Source organism: Diabrotica virgifera, chromosome 2 (genome assembly GCF_917563875.1).
Source record: "Diabrotica virgifera virgifera chromosome 2, PGI_DIABVI_V3a".
In the NCBI taxonomy this organism is placed as follows: Eukaryota; Metazoa; Arthropoda; class Insecta; order Coleoptera; family Chrysomelidae; genus Diabrotica; species Diabrotica virgifera.
The window spans coordinates 253,225,717-253,247,895 of record NC_065444.1 but is presented as its reverse complement, the minus strand read 5'-3'; the positions used below and the strand labels follow the sequence as shown (position 1 = coordinate 253,247,895).

The window sequence follows — 22,179 nt, the reverse complement described above, 5'->3', positions numbered from 1 at the left end:
TTTTACTGACCAATATATGGACCATACAGAACAATTTGGTGTTGAAGGATAACTTTCATTTTGGATGTCTGGGTTTGGGTCTAGTTGTACCATACTATAAGGGAGAGTTGCCCAAAACAGGAGAGCTAATATTCTTTAATCGAAGCTCATTAACTATGCTACTCGTATCTATCGTTTTTTACCAGTAACTTTCCCATTGACTCCTCTTTATGTCTGGCTATATTTATTCTTCCATATGTTGATGATAACAGAGAAAATGTATCGTTTTTAATGAAATGTATAGTATTCCGTTTTGCCCACCTGGTCCGGTAAAATGGAATCGTGTTTGAATATGATGAAGAAGACATTCTATACAGGGTGAGGCAGATAACTGGCCTATTAGAAATATCTCGAGAACTAAAGGTAACAGAATCATGAAAATTGGAAAAAGGGGGGTTTGAAGGATGATCTATTAAATAAAAATATTTTCATCTCTTTGCAACTTCCGGTTATACCGGAAGTTGCTTATAACTTCGTTTTTGAAGTTATACCTCTTTACCGGCGATAGAGGGTGATTTTTTTATATGTTAAAACCTATCAGCCCGGCGGATGCGCATAACTTTGTTCTGATTGGATGTTCAAATGACATGTCAAAAATTATCCGATATGGCAGCTGTGGTTTGGAGGTAAAGGTAAAGGTAAACAAATGTATAATATATTAGTTTTATTGTTGTGAGGACAGAAACAAAAAAGTTTATAATATTGTAGTGACTTTTAAATAGTTTTTAAAAGCAACAGGTACGTAATAATTGTTAATGTATCATGGGTATAAACCTACCTATTTGATCTGCCAAAATACATAGTATGTAATACTTTTATTTATATAATTTGATTACCATCAAAATTTCTATCAATATTCACCTAATATATTGTTTTTTTACTCTATGTTTTGTTGTATTTTTTCAATTCTAAATCATTTCAATTCAAAATTAAAATAATTTGATCAATTTTCAAAATATCAAAATATCACAAGTTTAATCCGTTTAGTTAGTCGATCTTCGTAAATAATGACACATAGTGTCCGTGGCTAAGCGGAGAAGGCGAATGAATTCCAATACCAACCGCTCTTATCAGCGCTGGTTCGAGTCCCAATAGAAACTTTCTTTTTTGTTTTTTTTAATACATTTTATGATTGTAAGTATATTTATTATATAATTGTATTTTCAGAAAATACGTATTTAGTTAAAAAAAATTTCGACAATTAATGTTCAGACATCATTTGTGGCTTGTTTAATGTGTTTGTGTGTGTTTTATTCTTTTATTATTTTAATTTTTGGCACTGTTCTAATAAAAATGTTTGAGAAGTAGTAAGTATAAATTAGTTTAATATTTAAACAAAATAATATAAATAAAAAGTATATTAATTTCGTTTAAATCATATAATAGAAGTATAACTTCTTACGTGCGTACAAAGTACACACACATTCTTTTTTTTGCATTTGAGATTATATTCGTACGTTAGTAGATGGAGTTATGAGTTTATTGAATTATTTTAAATTATTAATTAAACATAAAAAATATTTGATATTAAGTTTAATTATTATGTAAAATACGATGTTTAAAAATAAAATTTGAGTATAGTTTGAAAGGAATTATTAAGAACTAAAGTGAAAAAGGTTGGTTAAAATATATTGCTTTCGTATTTACTACTTCATCAGTAGATACTTAATTACATCTTTCGCAAAATTGACAAAAATGTGGGTTACTTTATTAAGAAAAATAATTTAAAACGTTGTTTTACTTTATATTTACTTGGTTTACATACAATACTTTTATGATTTTAAAAATGTAATTTTTAATTCTTTTGAAAGTTTGTTGATTCTAAAATTTTGAAAAAATTGGGTGAAGTGACTGTAAATGGCAATTGATTGGTAAAATTGCTAGTTTTGAACTAAAGGCCGGTATCCTGTTTTACCCGATTATCCTGCTTTGGGCAACTCTCCCCTATATTCAATAGAGTATTAAAATTTGTATATTGTTTTTATCTTTCTTTAGATATCAAACCCGATAACATTCTCGTCAACGAAAGTAAACACCTTCTTAAACTCTGCGATTTTGGTTCGGGGTCAAAGATAAACGAAAACGAAATAACCCCCTATTTGGTGTCGAGATTTTACCGAGCCCCCGAAATCATCCTCGGCATGACGTACGACTACGGCATCGACATGTGGTCCGCGGCCTGCACCATCTACGAATTATATACGGGGCGAATAATGTTTTCCGGCAAGTCTAACAACCAGATGCTGAAGTTTTTCATGGACGTTAAAGGGAAATTTCCGAATAAGGTGATACGAAAAGGGGCATTTAAGGATCAACATTTCGATTCGAATTATAATTTTTTGTATCAAGAGATCGATAAGGTCACTGAACGGGTAAGTTTTTCAATATTTCAAATTAATAATTATATAGGGTGTTTGGTAAAGAATATACCATAGCTTAACCTCAGATTCCTGAGGTTAAAATAGGTCGATTTAAGCTAACTTACCTTAGTACAAAAGTTGATAATAACCGAAATACAGGGTGTCAAAGTTAAACTTTTATTTTATGTATTTTTGAATATTTCCTGACAGGCATGGGACAACAACACGAAATTTGGTAAGTGGTGCTGGTACTGTTCACCCTACTAAATTATGTTAAACAAACGTTTCTGGCTACTACCAGAGGCGTACGACGGGGTAACGTGAATGGTTGACCCTTCCCAAATTCTACGCCACTGGCGGAATTGCTATTTTAGTGCAATTTTTTGATTCTCCAATACTTTCTATGTAAATAACATACTCTTCATTCGTAACGATAAAGCCATTCGTTTTCGAGATATTTGAAGCGAAAAACGAAGGAGCATAATACATTAATCAAAATAAGTGTGCCTTTTCATTTTTAACTTCAAATATCTCGAAAACTAATGACTTTATCGTTACGAATAAGCGTATATTATTTGCATAGAAAGTATTGGAGAATCTAAAAATTATGCTAAAATAGCAGTTTCATCAGTGGCGTAGACCTTTGGGAAGGGTCAACCATTCACTATCCCCTATCGTACGTCTCTGGTAGTAGTCAGGAACGATTATTTAACATAATTTAGTAGGATATACATTACCTACACTTTCTGCCAAGTATCATAAGGATATGTTAAACAGTTTTATAGTACCGGGCACACATAATTCTTAAAGTTTTAGCAACAGAAAGTGACAGTAAATGACTTGCTGTTGCGTTTATTAAATTTCAATTCCCGACTTATCATCGACTTATTTCGTATGCTTTAAATGATGACGCACGGGTAAAGATTCAAGGACCCAAATGTAGGTCTGTATTCTTATTGCTTTCGAGAATGCTGGTAATGTGTTATTCAAATGCATTTATATTATTAGGCTTTGTCCAAGTAGGTGTAGACTTCTTTTTGATCATGCGGCATCTTTCTTTCCCAAGATCTATTTCTATCGAGGCTTTTACCATTCTACGATCGGTACCTGTTAAAAACTGGTTTAGGACTGTAACATGTCTAAAGGTCTTTGCTACTGATCTAAAATCTCGTTCCTAGTTTTTGCATTCGGGCTCTGCCACGTCCATCTCCGATGTTCTTTTTTTTGTAGAAGAAGTTAGTTGTTCATTTGGACTACATTTTTTTTTCTAGCAGGAAACTAAGTAAAATTTCACCGCGCTCGTTCCTCTTTTTCAATCCAAATTTTCTGCCTTTCTTCCCGTATTGTGTTGAAGTCACCAAATATGATATAGTGTATTGTATCGCTTAGGGCCAACGTAATGTCATAGGGAGAGTAGAATTCTTGTACACCATAGTCAGCATGGCCATTTGTTTGGGCACTTATTTGTATGTTTTTTAAAGTATATCTTTCACTAAATTTTAAGGTTAAGGAAGGAACTGTAGTAGAGAAACCTTTTACTGATCTTGAGTTAAACAAAGTTAGTTAAAGAACGTCGTACTTTACTTAATCTTTAAACCCACAGCAAAATGTAACAATATTATTTCAAACGTATTTAATTATAAGATAACATAACGACGTTATAGATGACAGATGTGGTAATTTTTTTTTTCCAAATATGAGTTATATACCTGATTATGAATATTTTTACGATTCTCTGACTTCAAATATGATCTAAGAGCTAGCAACGTTTTCGAGAAACGGTTTTAAGACAGCTAATTCTTTCATATATTGTTTCCTATGCTTCCTCGAACACCGTACCGGCCATCTGGCTGCTGATACAGGTTGCGTTCATTACTGCGCAGCACACCTGTACAGGTAAATACAAAATCAGGGTTATTGATTAGTGTGATAATGCTTAGTAGATCCGCTATAGTAATAGATAGCAATAAAAGTTAATAACAAAACTTGTAGCCAACTTTGAGCTTTACATTACAAAATTAGTTAGAATGTTACAGGGTGTTCGATATCATAGTGGCAGACCAAACTTATGTTTTTCTAAATGGAACACCCTATATTTTATTTTATATTCGAAATCCTGTTAACTTCTCCATCACAAAAATATAAAGGTTTGTTATGTTATACAGGGTAATTAGAAAGTTATAACCAATGTTCTACGAAAATCGTAATAAGTTCAGCTCCCTGTATAAATAAAAATAAGCACAACAGCAATGGTTTATTGGTGCCATATTTTTTTGTTGATTGTCAAAATTTATAAAAATGGTTGATATTGCTAATTTTTTTTTATATTGAATACAGGATGAGTCAGAACGCAAGTACATTATTTTCTCAGTAATTTTAAATAGAACACCTTAATTAATAACTTGCTCTGAAAAATGAAAATATCTCGAAAACTAACAAATTTAGGCATAGGGAATATTATACAAAAATTAAAGTACGGTAATGATACTTTTCGCGATGTTGATATAAAATACAGGGTGTTCCATTTAAAATTTCTGAGAAAAGATAAATTTTGACGATCAATAAAAAAATATAGCACCAATAAACCATGGCTCTTGTGCTTATTCTTATTTATACAGGTAGCTGAACTTCTTACGTTTCTCATAAAAAATTAGTTTCTTTCTAAAAACCCTATATAACATAACAAACCTTTATATTTTTGTAATGGGAAAGTTAAGAGAATTTTGAATATAAAATAAAATATAGGGTGTTCCATTAAAAAAAAAACAAGTTTGGTTTGCCACTACGTTATCGAACACCCTGTAACATTCTTACTAATTTCATAATGTAAAGCTGAAAGTTGGCTACAATTTTTGTTATCAACTTTTATTGCTATCTATTACTATAGCGGATCTACTGAGCTTTATCACACTCATCAATCACCCTGTATATTGAATTTAAATTATTTTAGAACCAATCTTTTTTTGTCATTACTTTTTATACCATAAAAATGTCTGATAATTATAGTTCATATTTCTAATAATGTTTAAAAAGTAATGACAAAATAATTTTTCGTCTTACAATAATTTTAAATTCGATATGTTTACCTATACAAGTGTGCTGTTCAGTGATGAACGCAACCTGTATCAGTAGCCAGATGGCCGGTACGGTGTTCGAGAAAGCATAGGGAATAATATATTAAAGAACCAGATGTCTTAAAATAATTTTTTTCCGACGTTGGTAGCTCTTTGTCCAATACCCGTGTGTTAAAAACAAATGGATTCCGAAAATGAGAGTTTTCAAAATTAAATACTTTTCCATTTTAATTTGGTTTTACTTGTTACTTTTCTTTTTAAACATTTAACAATATAATCAGCTAAATGTGGTATGCACAATAAAGTAGGGCACAGAAATGGTAAGTGCATATCTGAAGGTAATTAATTATATAATTTATTAAACATTGAAAATGCACAGTATTTATTTTAAGTTGTTAGTACCACAGTATTCGAAGAATTAAACTGAAGTGCATAGAAATCGGTCCACTTAAAAATTTGATCATTTTTGATGTCTCGAATTTCCTAAACCTTTTGTCCGATTTAAGTGATTTTTTTACATGTTCTGTGGCATGCCTAATTCTTATTCCAAGCTGTAATAATATTGTTGCTAAACAGGTAAATTTTCATTGTATACTGGGTGTACGAATCAAACTTTGTTTTTTTCTCAAAGTTCGCATCACCCTGTGGAATATTCTAGCATTTATAAAATACTGAAATTAAAACCCAACTATAGCATCATGTTTTCTCAAAATTGTGTTTTTTGATTTATTCGCTATGTTGGACCATAAAAAAAGTTAGGTACTGTAACAACTAGCAACTAGCCATCTTTTTCATCAATACAGGGTGTTTTTAAATAAGTATTGCAAACTTTAAGGAGTAATTCTGCATGAAAAAATAATTGCAGTTTGCTTTATAACTATATGACTATATTTTTCTTATAAACTGACGATTTATTTATTGCTTTAAAAGCGGTTGAGATATGCAAATGAAATTTGATGGGTTTTAAGACGTAGTTACTGCACATTTTTTGACATACAATTAAGAATTTAATGTTCACCATTGGCGCGCATACGGGTAATATGACCCGCTCATTGCTAGTTGTTAAAGTACCTAACTTTTTTATGGTCCAATAGTCCAATATAAGCGAATGAATCAAAAACCAGAATGTTGAGAAAAATGCTATAGTTGGGTTTTAATTTCAGTATTTTATAAATACTAGAATATTCCACAGGGTGATGCGAACTGAGAAAAAAACAGTTTGATTCGTATACCCGGTATACAATGAAAATTTACATGTTTAGCAACAATATTATTTCAGCGATGTTGTTAAAGAATGAGGCTATAGCATATTAATAAAATCACTTAAATCGGACAACAGGTTTAGGAAATTCGAGACATCAAAAATGGCCAAATTTTTAAGTAGGCCGATTTCTATGCACTTTAGTTTAGTATATACCTTTCTATCAATATAAAAGTTATAACTGTAACAGCTTACAGAAACTTGATGCACAAACTTTAAAATTGCTGTAGGTACTGAAAAATTGGTTTTAACGCACATACCACATCTGTCTTCCATGCCATCGAATGTAATCATTTTGTAGTAAAGGGTCATATTATGTTCCCAGAACTTATTAAATATAGTCACTATATAGCGTTTCACGTTAAGAACGGAACTTTGTGTAGATATGTAGGGCTACGTATTTCTTATGGACGATAGAAGCGCGCCGATGCCACGCCGTCTGATTAGAATGAATCGTATAACGGCAGTCTAGTAGCAACACGTGCCTGAGAGTTTTGGCAACACTGATCTGCATAAGCCAAACGTTCCGTTCTTAACGTGCAATAAAGTACTAGTGATGTTGAAAAAGTATATATTCGTTACAAAGTACTCGTTACTTACGAATACCGAAAGTAACGATCACTATACAGAGAGGCAAGTCGTTACTTTGATTACTCTGATTACTTCGTACCAATCGTATCAGAGCGAGTACCTATTTGAGTATTGTATTTACAATCGGTTGATATATGAAGAGTTTTACAGGATTTTTACAGGGCGCTGAGAAGTAGCTGAAACAGAGAGAGGTATATCATTTAACAAGCATGCACCCAGAAACAGATGTTTACGATTTGTCGAGGTAGATAATTCACAGGATTTCACAGATGTTCGTTCCTTTGAAAATAAAAATGCAACACATTAGATTTTAATAATAAATATACACTATTCTTATCAGGCCTAGAAAAAAAATAGCTTAGATTGACCGGAAACAATGTAGAAATGATAATATTTCTAGACTATGTTCATCAACTTTAATTTTACACGTAGGTATGGCATTGTTTTTATTAGACCAGAATATTTAACACTAAAAACACATGAATAAATCTATTTTTAAATATAGTAGGTACATAGAGACTTGCAACTTTTTGCATTGTATTTAGGATTAGGATGACGTCTGGAAAAAAGTCTACAATAGGAAATGGGTGGAAATGCATTATTACATTTTAAAGTGTATAAAACGCATCGAAAAATGCATAAACATGTTAAAATCAGTATATTAAGGCAGATATATCAGCCAGATTTTCTTATTTCGGGGTATTTGACTCTAGAAACTATAGTTGACGTACTTTAGCAGTAACCCTGGACACCAGGTACTTTGGAGGTTGGTTCTGATTGCGTAGTCGTGTTCAGTGATCCCAAAAACCCCCGAATAACAAAATCTGACCCTTAATATACTTATTTTGACATGTTTATGTACTTTTTGATGCATTTTATACTGCAATTATGCATTTCCACAAATTTTTCTATTGAAAACTTTTTCCTGTTTCACTATTTCCCTAAAAATCATTTATTTTTTCCTAAATGCCTTGGTCTATGTGTATTTTATTGTTATGATCCAAAAATCTAAAATAATATCTGCCCGGACCAAAAAAATTAGTAGAATTTATAAAAAAATTCATTTTGAATTATTAATTATTCTGGACAAAATTATGTCGGGCACCCCTTGTTTTTAATAATTTTTAACATAATAGATTACATATCATTTAATTTCTATCCATTAAATAGATCGGTGAAGGTCGTTGTTATATCGGATCTTATACTTATACGAAATACTGAGAAATGCGATTCTCGATATTATTACCGGTACTCAAATACAAAAGTAATAATAGTAATCAAAATATCCTACTAACACTAATACAAAATATGTACTACTAATACAAAATATGTACTGAGAAATGCGATTCTCGATATGATTGCCCGTACTCAAATAAAAAAGTAACAAAAGTAATCAAAGTAACGAATACTGTAAATGATTACTTTATACAAAAGTAACGATTTGTAACGAATACTAGAAAGTAACTATAATCAACATCACTATAAAGTACCTATATTGTTGGATAATATTTTACTTTTAATTTATCCTTCTCTTATGATATAGCTTCGATTTTATATTCACGTACAATTTGTTTGTATAATTTGTTTATATAATTTGTAGTACGTTTATTTTTTTAAAACTGTAGTGTAGGAAATAGAGGTTGAACCTTGCAAAATGGACACAAGTCCGGTTTTATTTTTTTTCTGGCATATCAAGGAGTGCTTATTATAAGACTAACTTTTTCTGAAAAAATTTCGCCCCGGAACCTCGCTTTTCACCCCTTTAAAGGGGGTAATTTGTGGTTTTTGCGGAACGTAGCCCTTCCTGTACCTTTTACAAAAAATTTCTTTTATAAAAATATGAAGAGGAGTATACTTTCTACGATATATTTCTGACAGCATCTCTCTATCATCCACCGTTTAGCAAGGGTGGCGCCCCAAAGTTGACAAGTTTTTAAAAAAGATGTTTTAAAAAAAAATATATTTTTCTATAACTGTAACGGAAATTAAAAAGAAATTCTGCGGAAATTATTCACAAATAGATGATTGATTTTTTGGTATAGGTTTCACTTAAGGGTAATTGCCCTTTTTTTAATTACAGGGTGTTACATTTTAAAAAACCCCTTTTTATACCATCTGAACCATTTATGCTAGAGTAAACAGACTTTTAGCGATTACCCATGTACTGGTGTTATTTACAAATTTTTATAATGCACCCCAATTTTTTCCCCGAAACCACCCCAAAAAAAGAAGAATTAATAAATAAAGTGATTTTCTTGGAATCCTTCACACACAATGACCTTCATTAATATGCTTCATATATCATTTTGTGCACGTTATTATTACCCATGTATGGACACTAAAAGCGATTTCCTAGTGCAACCCCTGTAGCCAAAAAAAAATAAATAAAATGGGGGGTTGAAATTTTTTTTTTGTTTTTTGCTTTTTGATCCATATGGGCATATGCTTCATCAATAGTGCTTTTCAAAAATATATATGGTTATTGCAACATCCTGCGGAAACCACCCCTATCCTTGAAAATATACTGCAGAAACTACCCCTATACCTTGGCGAGCATGTTTTTACGATTTTCTCATTACCTATTCATTTTTTTTAAACAAAACTTATACAAGGTTAAAGACCACTATTTACTCTAAAAATTAGGTCCTATTCATTTTTTTCGTTTAAGCAACCGTTACGGCACAGTGGCGCCGTAAACCTCATATATGCTTTGGCGGGCTCCAGTTTTTGTTTTTTTTTTCGTCATCTGTTCGTTTTATTGATAAAGTACTTATGTAAAATAAAACAACACAGTGTAACCTATAAATCATAACCTATGCAAATTTTACATTCTTTGCTCCCCAAAGCCACAGTGGTGGCCCAAATTAAATTTTTTCATATTTTCGCCACCTACACGCATGTTATTGCGTTAATGCTACTTTAATAGCACAATATTCACCCCTAAGTGGTCGCTAAGCAGTGGCGGATCCAGGGAGGGGTGATGGGGGCGATCACCCCTACCCCTCTCAAACCAAGTGATATTTTATTTGAAGATTATAAAAATATTCATTTATTTTTATAGAAATACTTATATTATATTAATATCATTTTTATAAGAATGACTTTTTATGCTTTAGCGACAGTGGCGGATCCAGCATCGTTAAGATGGTGGTGGGGTGCCAATTGGTTAAATTTCTATAAAAATAAATGAATATTTTTATAATCTTTGAATATAATATCACTTGGTTTGAGAGGGGGAGGTGATCACCCCCATCACCCCTCCCTGGATCCGCCACTGCTTAGCGACCACCTAATGCTGTGTTATTAAGGTAGCATTAATGCAGTAAAATGCGTGTAGGTGGCGAAAATATGCAAAAATTTATTTTGGGCCACCACTGTGGCTTTGGGGAGCAAAGAATGTAAAATGTCCATAAGTCATAATTTGTAGGTTACACTGTGTTGTTTTATTTTACATAAGTACTTTATCCATAGAACGAACAGATGACGAAAAAAAAAAACAAAAACTGGAGCCCGCCAAAGCATATATGAGGTTTACGGCGCCACTGTGCCGTAACGGTTGCTTATACGAAAAAAATGAATAGGACATAATTTTTAGAGTAAATAGTGGTCTTTAACCTTGTATAAGTTTTGTTTAAAAAGAATACATAGGTAATGAGAAAATCGTAAAAACATGCTCGCCAAGGGATAGGGGTAGTTTCTGCAGTATATTTCCAAGGATAGGGGTGGTTTCCGCAGAGATGTTGCAATAACCATATATATTTTTGAAAAGCACTATTGATTAAGCATATGCCCATATGAATCAAAAAGCAAAAAACGAAAAAAAATTTCAACCCCTCATTTTATTTATTTTTTTTTGCTACAGGGGTTGCACTAGGAAATCGCTTTTGGTGTCCATGCATGGGTAATAATAACGTGCACAAAATGATATATGAACCATATTAATAAAGGGCATTGTGTGTGAAGGGTTCCAAGAAAATCAATTTATTTATTAATTCTTCTTTTTTTTGGGGTGGTTCCGGGGAAAAAATGGGGGTGAATTATACAAATTTGTAAATAGCACCAATACATGGGTAATCGCTGAAAGTCTTTTTACTCTAGCGTAAACGGTTCAGATGGTATAAAAAGGGGTTTTTTAAAATGTAACACCCTGTAATTAAAAAAAGGGCAATTACCCTTAAGTGAAACCTATACCAAAAAATCAGTCAATTATTTTTGAATAATTGCCGCAGGATTTCTTCTTAATTTCCGTTACAGTTAGGAAAAAATATATTTTTTTTAAAAACATCATTTTTAAAAACTTGTCAACTTTAGGGCGCCACCCCCGCTAAACGGTGAACGATAGAGAGATGTTGTTGGAAATATATCATAGATAATATAGTCCTCTTCATATTTCTATAAAATAATTTTTTTGTAAAAGGTACAGGAAGGGCTACGTTCCGCAAAAACCAAAAATTACCCCTTTTAAAGGGGTGAAAAGGGAGGTTCCGGGGCGAAATTTTTTCAGAAAAAGTTAGTCTTATAATGAGCACCCCTTGATATACCAGAAAAAAAATAAAACCGGACTTGTGTCCATTTTGCAAGGTTCAACCTTTGTTTCCTACACTACTGTGCATATAAAGTGAATGTTTAAATTAATTTCTCTTTCTCTATAGGAAAAGGTCGTAGTTATGTCTGTGGTAAAAGTGTCACGTGACTTACATTCGGAACTTATAGCTGGCCAGAGCTTACCTACAGAACAACTACGCAAAGTAACCCAGCTCAAGGACCTTCTGGAAAAAGCACTGGCGATCGATCCCGCCAAGAGGATAAGCCTGAACAATGCATTGACTCACCCATTCATCCAAGACAAGATCTAGAAAAGGTTTAGAGAGGTAAACTATGTGAAGAAATCCAAAAAAGTTTATGATTTTTTTAAATGCATTTTACACCGCACTTATTTGGCCTGTATATATAGTAAAGATTATGATGTAATCATATTTAAATAAAATTATGTTCGTTTTATAAATATTCGTATGAGTCGGTTTTTTCGTATTACCCAATCAGCCGAAATCGTTTATACTTGTTGGAGATATCTCGAGAACTATCAATATTTCATTCATTTAAACATGTATTTAATACCACATTTACTAAGATCAATTTTATCGTGAGACAGATTTATTTTGCTGCGCCTAGCTTTCGACTTTCTATGTAGAGTCATCTTTACAACTCAGTTCACTGTACACGTACTACTTCTGTTTGGTGCCTTGCATTAGCATTGTCCACGGGGGCATGAATTGTTGACTATTAACGTAAGGAATACTGTCATCAGAGGAGAATTTTGAATTGGTTTGATGAATTAGCTTTGGTTTTGTGGTTATTTAGAAAAGGACTCCATTTTGAAGATAATTGCATACCGTCTCCTATTTTGTTGTTCTGAAGCTATTTTCTTGTGGCATTTTTACAATTTTAACTATTTAGAATGGGAAATAAGCCACAATATTATTAAAAAATGATTTTTATTAACGTTTCGACGCCCAAATCGGGTGCCGTTGTCAAAATACAAAATACTATTAATATAAACAAAAATGTTGTTGCTTAGTAAAAAAATTCTTCTAATAATTTATTTAATTTGACTCATTTATATCGGCAATTCAGATACATATGATACATTTTAAAGTAGAAGACTTTAAAATGATATTGCCAATATTTATGAGTTGCGTTCCTGGGACGACTTTACTGAAAGATAGTTCATTCGATTACATGAAATCAACCCCAACTCAAGAATATCCGTCACAAAAAATCATAGCATGTGATCTGTCTTTAAAAAGACAACCACATGCAACGGTGACATTAAAATTCTCGCGTTAGAGATCTCATAGTAAATCACGAGGGAAAACCAGGAAAAACCTCGTGATACTATCCCGACATCGTAAGTATTTGGTCTTACATTTAATTTACTCTCAAAATTAATACCAAATTCTGACTTTACTATAATTTTGTTTAAATTATAAATAATATCAATAATACATGGGTATATAAGTAATACTAAAATATAAAATATGTACTAACTCGACTATTGACTTACTAATTGTGGTATTTTCTTTCTATTGACTTCCTCTTTCAGTATGGGTATCCACATCCTACTGCATTCCACCGAGGAATTTGCGACACAATTGGTTTCGTTTAGCATAATTAGAGCCGCTTCTTTGATTTTTCTCTTTTTACTGTCTGTTTCTTTCAGGACTATACTTGAATCTCTTTTATATAGGTGAAACATCAAGACCATTAAACGTTAGAATAAGTGAACATCAATCTTATATTAAAAATAGAGAATTTGATAGATCTCAAATATGTCAACACGCATGGGATAATGAACATAGAGTTCAGTGGAGAGATTCAAGTATAGTCCTGAAAGAAATAGACAGTAAAAAGAGAAAAATCAAAGAAGCGGCTCTAATTATGCTAAACGAAACCAATTGTGTCGCAAATTCCTCGGTGGAATGCAGTAGGATGTGGATACCCATACTGAAAGAGGAAGTCAATAGAAAGAAAATACCACAATTAGTAAGTCAATAGTCGAGTTAGTACATATTTTATATTTTAGTATTACTTATATACCCATGTATTATTGATATTATTTATAATTTAAACAAAATTATAGTAAAGTCAGAATTTGGTATTAATTTTGAGAGTAAATTAAATGTAAGACCAAATACTTACGATGTCGGGATAGTATCACGAGGTTTTTCCTGGTTTTCCCTCGTGATTTACTATGAGATCTCTAACGCGAGAATTTTAATGTCACCGTTGCATGTGGTTGTCTTTTTAAAGACAGATCACATGCTATGATTTTTTGTGACGGATATTCTTGAGTTGGGGTTGATTTCATGTAATCGAAGAACTATCTTTCAGTAAAGTCGTCCCAGGAACGCAACTCATAAATATTGGCAATATCATTTTAAAGTCTTCTACTTTAAAATGTATCATATGTATCTGAATTGCCGATATAAATGAGTCAAATTAAATAAATTATTAGAAGAATTTTTTTACTAAGCAACAACATTTTTGTTTATATTAATAGTATTTTGTATTTTGACAACGGCACCCGATTTGGGCGTCGAAACGTTAATAAAAATCATTTTTTAATAATATTGTGGCTTATTTCCCATTCTAAATAGTTAAAAAAGTCTCCTATTTTGTCTAGGGTTTCTAGAGTTTTTCCATCTCAGTAGCTTCTCGGTTGATTCTGGGTTTGAGGAAACGAACTGAAACTATAGTTTTGCATTTTAGTTCAGTCTATCTGTGAAAAAATAATCGATTTCAGATGAAAACCTTATACAGCTATTTGAAAGTTCTAAAAGTTTTTTAATAGCAATTGCGATCTGTTAAATACCTGTAGAGTCTTTGTTTGGGCCAGTACAGTTGTTTAAATAATCGCACTTCGGAATAAACATATTGAATAACTTAAAAACTATTTAATCGATCTAGCTGAGATTAAATACACTTTTAGCACTCTAGCACACTTTCGCACACTATATTATGTCATTATGCAAAAAACAAATTAACAGTCATAATTTACTGCAAAAATGAGAGTTTTTCATCAATCTCGGTCAATTGCTTATGTATTTTAACTTAGAGACTCGCAAACTTATAAAAAGTTTTAAGATCTAGAACTTTTATTTGAACCATTTTTCTCTAAAGGGTCAATTTATGCCAAGTGGTCCAATATAAATTAAGTTGGTTGCTTGACTATTTTTAATATTTTTTATTTTTCTACCTTTTAAATTTCAGTCTATAGAGACTACAGAATTCACGGAAAACATGGCTTCGCTTTTTAGCCAATATTTTCATTGAGGTTTGTCCTAGAACAATAAATAAAAAACCAAACTTTTTAGAAAATATGCTCTAAAATAATGGCCTATAGCATTATTTAATTTCAAACTACCCTTAAGGCCTTAAATGAACCTCAAAATTTGAAAAAGTAAACTGTTAAATTCCATTTTCAGCATTTTTTTAACAGCATAAGGCAAGCCGATAATGGTTTGTAATTTTTTTCTGCAAAAGACATACTTTAAATAAAAAAAGTTTGAGCTTTGAGACTTGAGTAAATTTTTTGAAAAAAAATCTCAAATATGTAATTTTTTGAAAAAATCTTAAAGTTTGACCCCTTATATCTCTGATGGGCACGGATGAAAAAATTTGACATTTGGCTGAATGTTAACCCCTAGCAAGTAGAATAAGGAGTAAAAATTTGGAGTTTCAGACTTACCTCATATAGGAGTTACAGGCCTGAAAAAGGCCAAAAATCAAAATGGTCAAAATTTGAGCGTTTGAGGGCAGGGTAATTAAAATTCAAATAAACTGTCTAATGAAATAAAAATTAATCTATTTTCACCAGATTTCACAATGAATACAAATTTATACAGGGTGGGCCAAAGGTAAGAGTTCACCTTGATATTTGGCAGTTATTAAATTTTAAGGGAATGCCGAAACAGGTCGCTTTTATTTTTAAATTACAATTTTTTTTATATATATTTCATACGTCTCCATGACGTGTCATCGTTGGTGACATCATCCATCTGGGCGTGATGACGTAATCGATGATTTTTGAAGTTATACTTCTTTAGGCGCGATTGAGATTGAAGGTGAATTTATATTGATCTGTGTTATACGGGCTCTGATTGGGTGTTGAAATGATCTGTCAATAATAAATAATTGTTCAATATAAAGGTAAACAAATGTATAATATATTAGTTTTATTATTGTGAGGACAGAAACAAAAAAGTTTATAATTGTAGTGACATTTAAATAGTTTTTAAAAGCAACAGGTACGTAATAATTGTAAATGTATCATAGGTACCTACCTATTTGAACCTACCAAAATACATAGTATGTAATACTTTTATTTACATAATTTGATTACCATCAAAATTTCTATCAATGTTCACCTAATATATTGTTTTCTTACTCTATGTTTTGTTGTATTTTTTCAATTCTAAATCATTTCAATTCAAAATCAAAATAATTTAATTTAATTCAAAATGTCAAAAGTTTAATCCGTTTAGTTAGTCGATCTTCGCACATAATGACACATTGCCTCCGTGGCGAAGCGTTTAAGGCGAATGAACCCCAATATACCAACCGCGCTGATAGCTGGTTCGAATCCTAATAAAAACTTTTATTTTTTTATTTTTTTTTTATACATTTTATGATTGTAAGTATATTTATTATATAATTTTATTTTCAGAAAATACGTATTTAGTTAAAAAAATTTCCGACAATTAATGTTCAGAAATCATTTGTGGCATTTTTAATGTGTTTGTGTGTGTTTTATTCTTTTATTATTTTAATTTTTGGCACTGTTTTAATAAAAATGTTTGAGAAGTAGTAAATATAAATTAGTTTAATATTGAAATAAAATATAAATAAAAAGTATATTAATTTCGTTTAAATCATATAATAGAGGTATAACTTCTTACGTGCGTACAAAGTACACACACATTCTTTTTTTTTTAATGGGAATAGGGGTCGTATGCTATTTCATTTGAAAGAGTGTTCAGTTCTCTGTTCAGTAGTATAAACAATAATATAATTATTTATACAGGGTGGCCAAAAAATAATTTTTGAATTAAATTAATTGACACAAAAAGAAGAATGTATGTAATTTATTTAACTCAAAATACATTTTATTGCTGTCATAAAATAGAAAAAAAAATTATTATTTGGCAAATAAACATTGCTTTTCGCTTAAATTAAATGTTCAAACTGTCAAGAGGTAGGTGCTTTGTGATTTAATTTAAGCGAAAAGAAATTTTTATTTGTGGAATAAAATTTTTTTCTATTTTATGACAGCAGTACAATGTATTTTTAGTTGCCACAAGACCCCTATTCGCATTTAAAAAAATCATCGATTACGTCATCCCGCTCTGATGGATGACGTCACGTAGTATGAAATATATCCCAAAAAGTTGCAATATAATCAAAATAAAAATGGACCTATTTCGGCATTTCCTTAAAATCTAATAGGTAACTATTGCCAAATATCGAGGTGGACTCTTTTCTTTGGCCCACTCTGTATAAATTTGTATTCATTGTGAAATCTGGTGAAAAGACATTAATTTTTATTTCATTAGACAGTTTATTTGAATTTTAATTACCCTGTCCGCAAACGCTCAAATTTTGACCATTTTGATTTTTGACCATTTTTTCAGGCCTGTAACTCCTATATGACGTAAGTCTGCAACTCCAAATTTTTTACTTCTTATTCTACTTGCTAGGAGCTAACATTCAGCCAAATTTCAAATTTTTTCATCCTTGCCCATCAGGGATATAAGGGGTCAAACTTTGAGATTTTTAAAAAAATTACATTTTTGAGATTTTTTTTTGAAAAAATTTACTCAAGTCTGAAAGCTCAAACTTTTTTTATTTAAAGTATGTACGTATGTCTTTTCCAGAAAAAATTTACAACGGCTTGCCTTATGCTGTTAAAAAAATGCTGAAAATGGAATTTTATCAGTTTACCTTTTCAAACTTTGAGGCTCATTTAAGGCCTTACGGGTAGTTTGAAATTAAATAATGCTACAGGAAATTTTTGTAGACCATACTTTTCTAAAAAGTTTGGTTTTTGATTTATTGTTCTAGGACAAACGTCAGTAAAAATATTGGCTAAAGAGCGAAGCCATGTTTTCCGTGAAAATGATCGACACGCTTTAACAAAAATGGCGGTCATCGGCAAACTAAATTTTTTAAAAATAAAATGAATGCAATTTTGTACTCTCTGTAGACTCAAGTTTAAAAGGTAGAAAAATAAAAGATATTAAAAATAGTCAAGCAACCACCTTTGGACCATTTGGCTTGGATTGACCCTAAAATGTATAAAAAATGTTTTATAGTCAACAAATGATTTTTTCACTTTTTATGATTGTTAAAAAAAAGCAAAACTAAATGATCTGTATATATTCAAGGATTTGTCATCAGTTATCCCCATATATCTTTTAGAACCTTCAAAAACCTCTATAAGTTTGTTTCAGCTGTTTGTTTTTCTTTACTGCCCCATTTTCCCTATAAATTCCGTTGATTTAACTTCTGTATCTCCGGTTCCCTACACAAGTGTTATTTTTATTTAGCGCTCTTCGACATATTTTCTGATGACTAGAAAAGGATTTGTGCAGTTTGGCTTGGTTTTCTGTAATTATTCAGTAAAAATGCCAGTCTCAACAGTAATCGGATACCATAATCTATTCTGTTGAAACAGTAGAGATGTTCCTCCATATCGGTGACTTTTCCGGATTATCCGTGGTATAAGAAAATAAACGGGAGGTACAATTTTGGATTTTTACTATTTTCTTGGTGGATCTGACTTCGGTTAATTTTATTTTTAATGTATTAGTTTTTGCTGCGTGTAAAGATGATTGTAATAGTTTTAGAGATTTTGTCCTTGATGCCTTTGAAGTAAGGAAGAAACGAAGACTTTTTTGTAGGAATTTTTGGATTGTGGAAAAATTAAAATTTTTGAGAATTTCCATGCTCCTGTTTCATCATGTTTTTGTAACTATCTACATCTATCCCCCTCCTTAATCCAAGGAACTGTATGTTCAATATTTTGAAGAAATATTTAAAGAAAATCTTTCGTTATGTTCAATATTTTGAAGAAATATTTAAAGAAAATCTTTCGTTGGTTGCTGAAAATTGTCGCAATTATGGGAAAAGATTTTGCGCAGCAGTTTGGCTGAATCAGCTTTTACTTTGTGGTTCTTTCTATTTTTAATTTAATGGGATACTGTCATCTGTTTTGTTGAAACAATCGGAGCGATTTTGCATTGCAGTAGTTTCTCGGAAAATCCATCGTTTAATTTAGTTTTAAAGAGGCATTTGAAGACATCCACTTAGTGTGTTTTGGTTCATATTGTAATGTTTTTCCATGAATAATAAACAAATTGCTTATATTAAAATTATATTCTTAATCTTTTATTTGATATCTCGAAAAAGTATAACGATTATTTCCTTTTTTGTTTATCGAATTAATTATTTTGTGATTATTTTGTTGCAGAATGTTGATAGAGGAAACCAGACATATCGCTACGAGCAGATGGTTTGAAACTTTTCAAAGAAAGGTATTTTTAGTGGGAATCGACGTAGATAATTCTTTGAAATGCGTTGAATACATTTTTGCTATGTTTTTACACCTAGTAACACTAAAATATTTGTCTGGCGCAATTTTTCACTCTCATGACTCGTATGTGTAAAGCTATTTATGATCAAAGAACAAATATTCACAGTATTTATAGTTTTGATGTAGAAAATCATATTTCTTTTAGTTCTTGGATACTTCTCAAAAATAGTTGTTATAAAAGCGCCAAAAATATCTTTTTCTGTAAACTTAGATTAGTTTTTCCAGATTGACAGACATTTTTATTTGGTCATCTAAAAGACTGGTCTTACTCGGTCTGCTAAAATATGTGATTTATCTGCATAGAACATGTCCTAAAAGATCAGTTCAATACAAGATGTGAGCAATGATCTTCTTACAGAACAAAATCTCTTTATACACTCCTGACCAAAAAAATCGGGACACCCTAAAAATGGGTAATTTTTGATGTCTCGAATCTCCTAAACCTGCTGTCCGATTTTAGTGATTTTTTAGTATGTTATAGCCTTATTCTCTAAGGATATGGATGTAGTAATAGTGTCGCTGAACAGGTAAATGTCACTATACCGGGTGTAGCAATAATACTGTGTTTTTTTCCTGAAAGTTCGTAACACCTTGTGGAATATTCTAACATTTAAAAAATATTGAAATTAAAACTCAATTGTAGCCTTAGCCTTTCTTAACATTCTGCTTTTTGACTCATTCACTTATGTTGGATAATGAAAAAGTTAGGTACTTTGACAACTAGCCATGTTCTTCATGAATACAAGGTGTTTCTAAATAAGTGCGACAAACTTTAAGGGTTAATTCTGCATGAAAAATAATGACAGTTTGCTGTATAAACATAAACATAGGTCCGCAAATGCTTCGTTTCCGAGATACGGGATATTGAATTTTTCTTACAAACTGACGATTTATTTATTGCTCTAAAACCGGTTAGGATATGCAAATGAAATTTGGTAGGTTTTAAGAGGTAGTTATTTCACATTTTTTGACATACAACTAAAAATGTTATATTCGCCATTGGCGTGCATACAGGTAATATGACCCGTATGCACGCCAATGGTAAAAACAAAATACATAATTGTATGTCAAAACATGCGCAATAATTGCCTCTTAAAGCCCACCAAATTTCATTCACATATCTCAACTGGTTTTAGAGCAATAAATAAATCGTCAGTGTGTAAGAAAAAATTCAACATCCGGTATCTCATAAACGAAGCATTTGCAGACATATGTTTATAAATCAAACGGTCATTATTTTTTCATGCGGAATTACCCCTTAAAGTTTGTCGCACTTATTTAGAAACACAATGTATTGATGAAGAATATGTCTAGTTGTCAAAGTACCTAACTTTTTCATTATCCAACATAAGTGAATGAGTCAAAAAGCAGAATGTTAAGAAAGGCTAAGGCTACAATTGAGTTTTGATTTCAATATGTTTTAAATGCTAGATTACTCCACAGGGTGTTACGAACTTTCAGGAAAAAAACACAGTATTATTGTTACACCCGGTATACAGTGAGATTTACCTGTTCAGCGACACTATTACTACATCCATATTCTTATAGAATAAGGCTATAACATACTAAAAAAATCAATAAAATCGCACAACAGGTTTAGGAGATTCGAGACATAAAAAATGACCCATTTTTAAGGTGTCCCGATTTTTTGGCCAGGAGTGTATTTATATAAATTCGTTATGTGGTGTCAAATTAAAATAGACTTTTGTTTAGCGTTTTAACCCAAAACTTTACAAGTTTCCCGCGTATTTCATCGTATTCTGCAGTTTCTCTATTTAGTTTTTGCTTTCTTGCCGTGTTCTATCTACTTTTTGTTGTATATCAATTTTTTAGTACAGTTGTTCGAGATATTTCTCTAGTTCTCTTAGTTTTCAGCTTAATCTTGACAATTTGGTTATTGTTCGTGGATTATATTTTATAATTTAGGATACTATTGTCAGTGTGTAAACAGCAACATATTTATCGTGAAAGATTTCCAAAAAATGTTCTATTGTTTTCAAACAAATCTGTATAAATCAATCAGAAATATGTTGAATGTATCATTTTCGTAAAATTTATGTAAATGATTCACCCTGTATATAGGGTGAGGCAGATAAATGGCCTATTAGAAATATCTCAAGAACTAAACGCAACAGAATCATGAAAATTGGAATGAAGGGGTTTTGAAGAGTGATCTATTTAATGAAAATATTTTCATCTATTTGCTACTTCCGGTTATAACTTCGTTTTTATAAATGGGCTACCCTATATATTTTTACATTTTTGGAGTCACCTATAACTGTAGTGTAAGAACAGAAAAATGTATTCAACGCTCTAGCGTACTAATATCTAATATTCTTACCTGCCGTGTTTTCTTTCTAGTGAAAACTGAATCATACAAACAATTGAATTGAATTATGAACAAAAGAATTGGTTATGACATGCATTTAAAAGTTAGCTGCATGAAAGACTGGGAAAAAGAGGCTAAGTATTCTACCGTTTATTAGATCACATTCTAATCATTTTTATTTTTATTTTAGTTTGAATTATCTAATAGTATAAATTGAGAAGAAGTTTAAGCTAAAGACAAGAGACAACAGATGGAGCAGCTAATTTGGAATAGTACAGATTGATACAAGGCAATTTAAAGTACTAGTGTGTCGTATTGGTATGAATTAAAACAGTTCTTATAATATGTTAACATAATAAAAAGTTTATTATGTT

At 31.3% G+C, this 22,179-nt stretch overlaps 1 protein-coding gene across 2 annotated transcripts in view; it reads left to right on the top strand.

The window, feature by feature from the left end:
- The window catches only part of LOC114338222 (uncharacterized), a 52,363-nt gene extending 30,184 nt beyond the window's left edge, over positions 1-22,179 (top strand). The window contains exons 8-11 of one of the 2 annotated variants that reach the window (XR_007696630.1): positions 2,035-2,411; positions 11,978-12,196; positions 19,354-19,417; positions 21,838-22,179. Coding sequence is in view for 1 of the 2 variants with exons in the window: in XM_050644463.1 (XP_050500420.1) it covers positions 2,035-2,411; positions 11,978-12,181 (581 nt within the window). In the remaining variant the exon portion in view is untranslated. Of the gene's footprint in view, positions 1-2,034; positions 2,412-11,977; positions 12,331-19,353; positions 19,418-21,837 lie in introns of those variants that run through there. The other variant, XM_050644463.1, reaches the window with a different exon arrangement.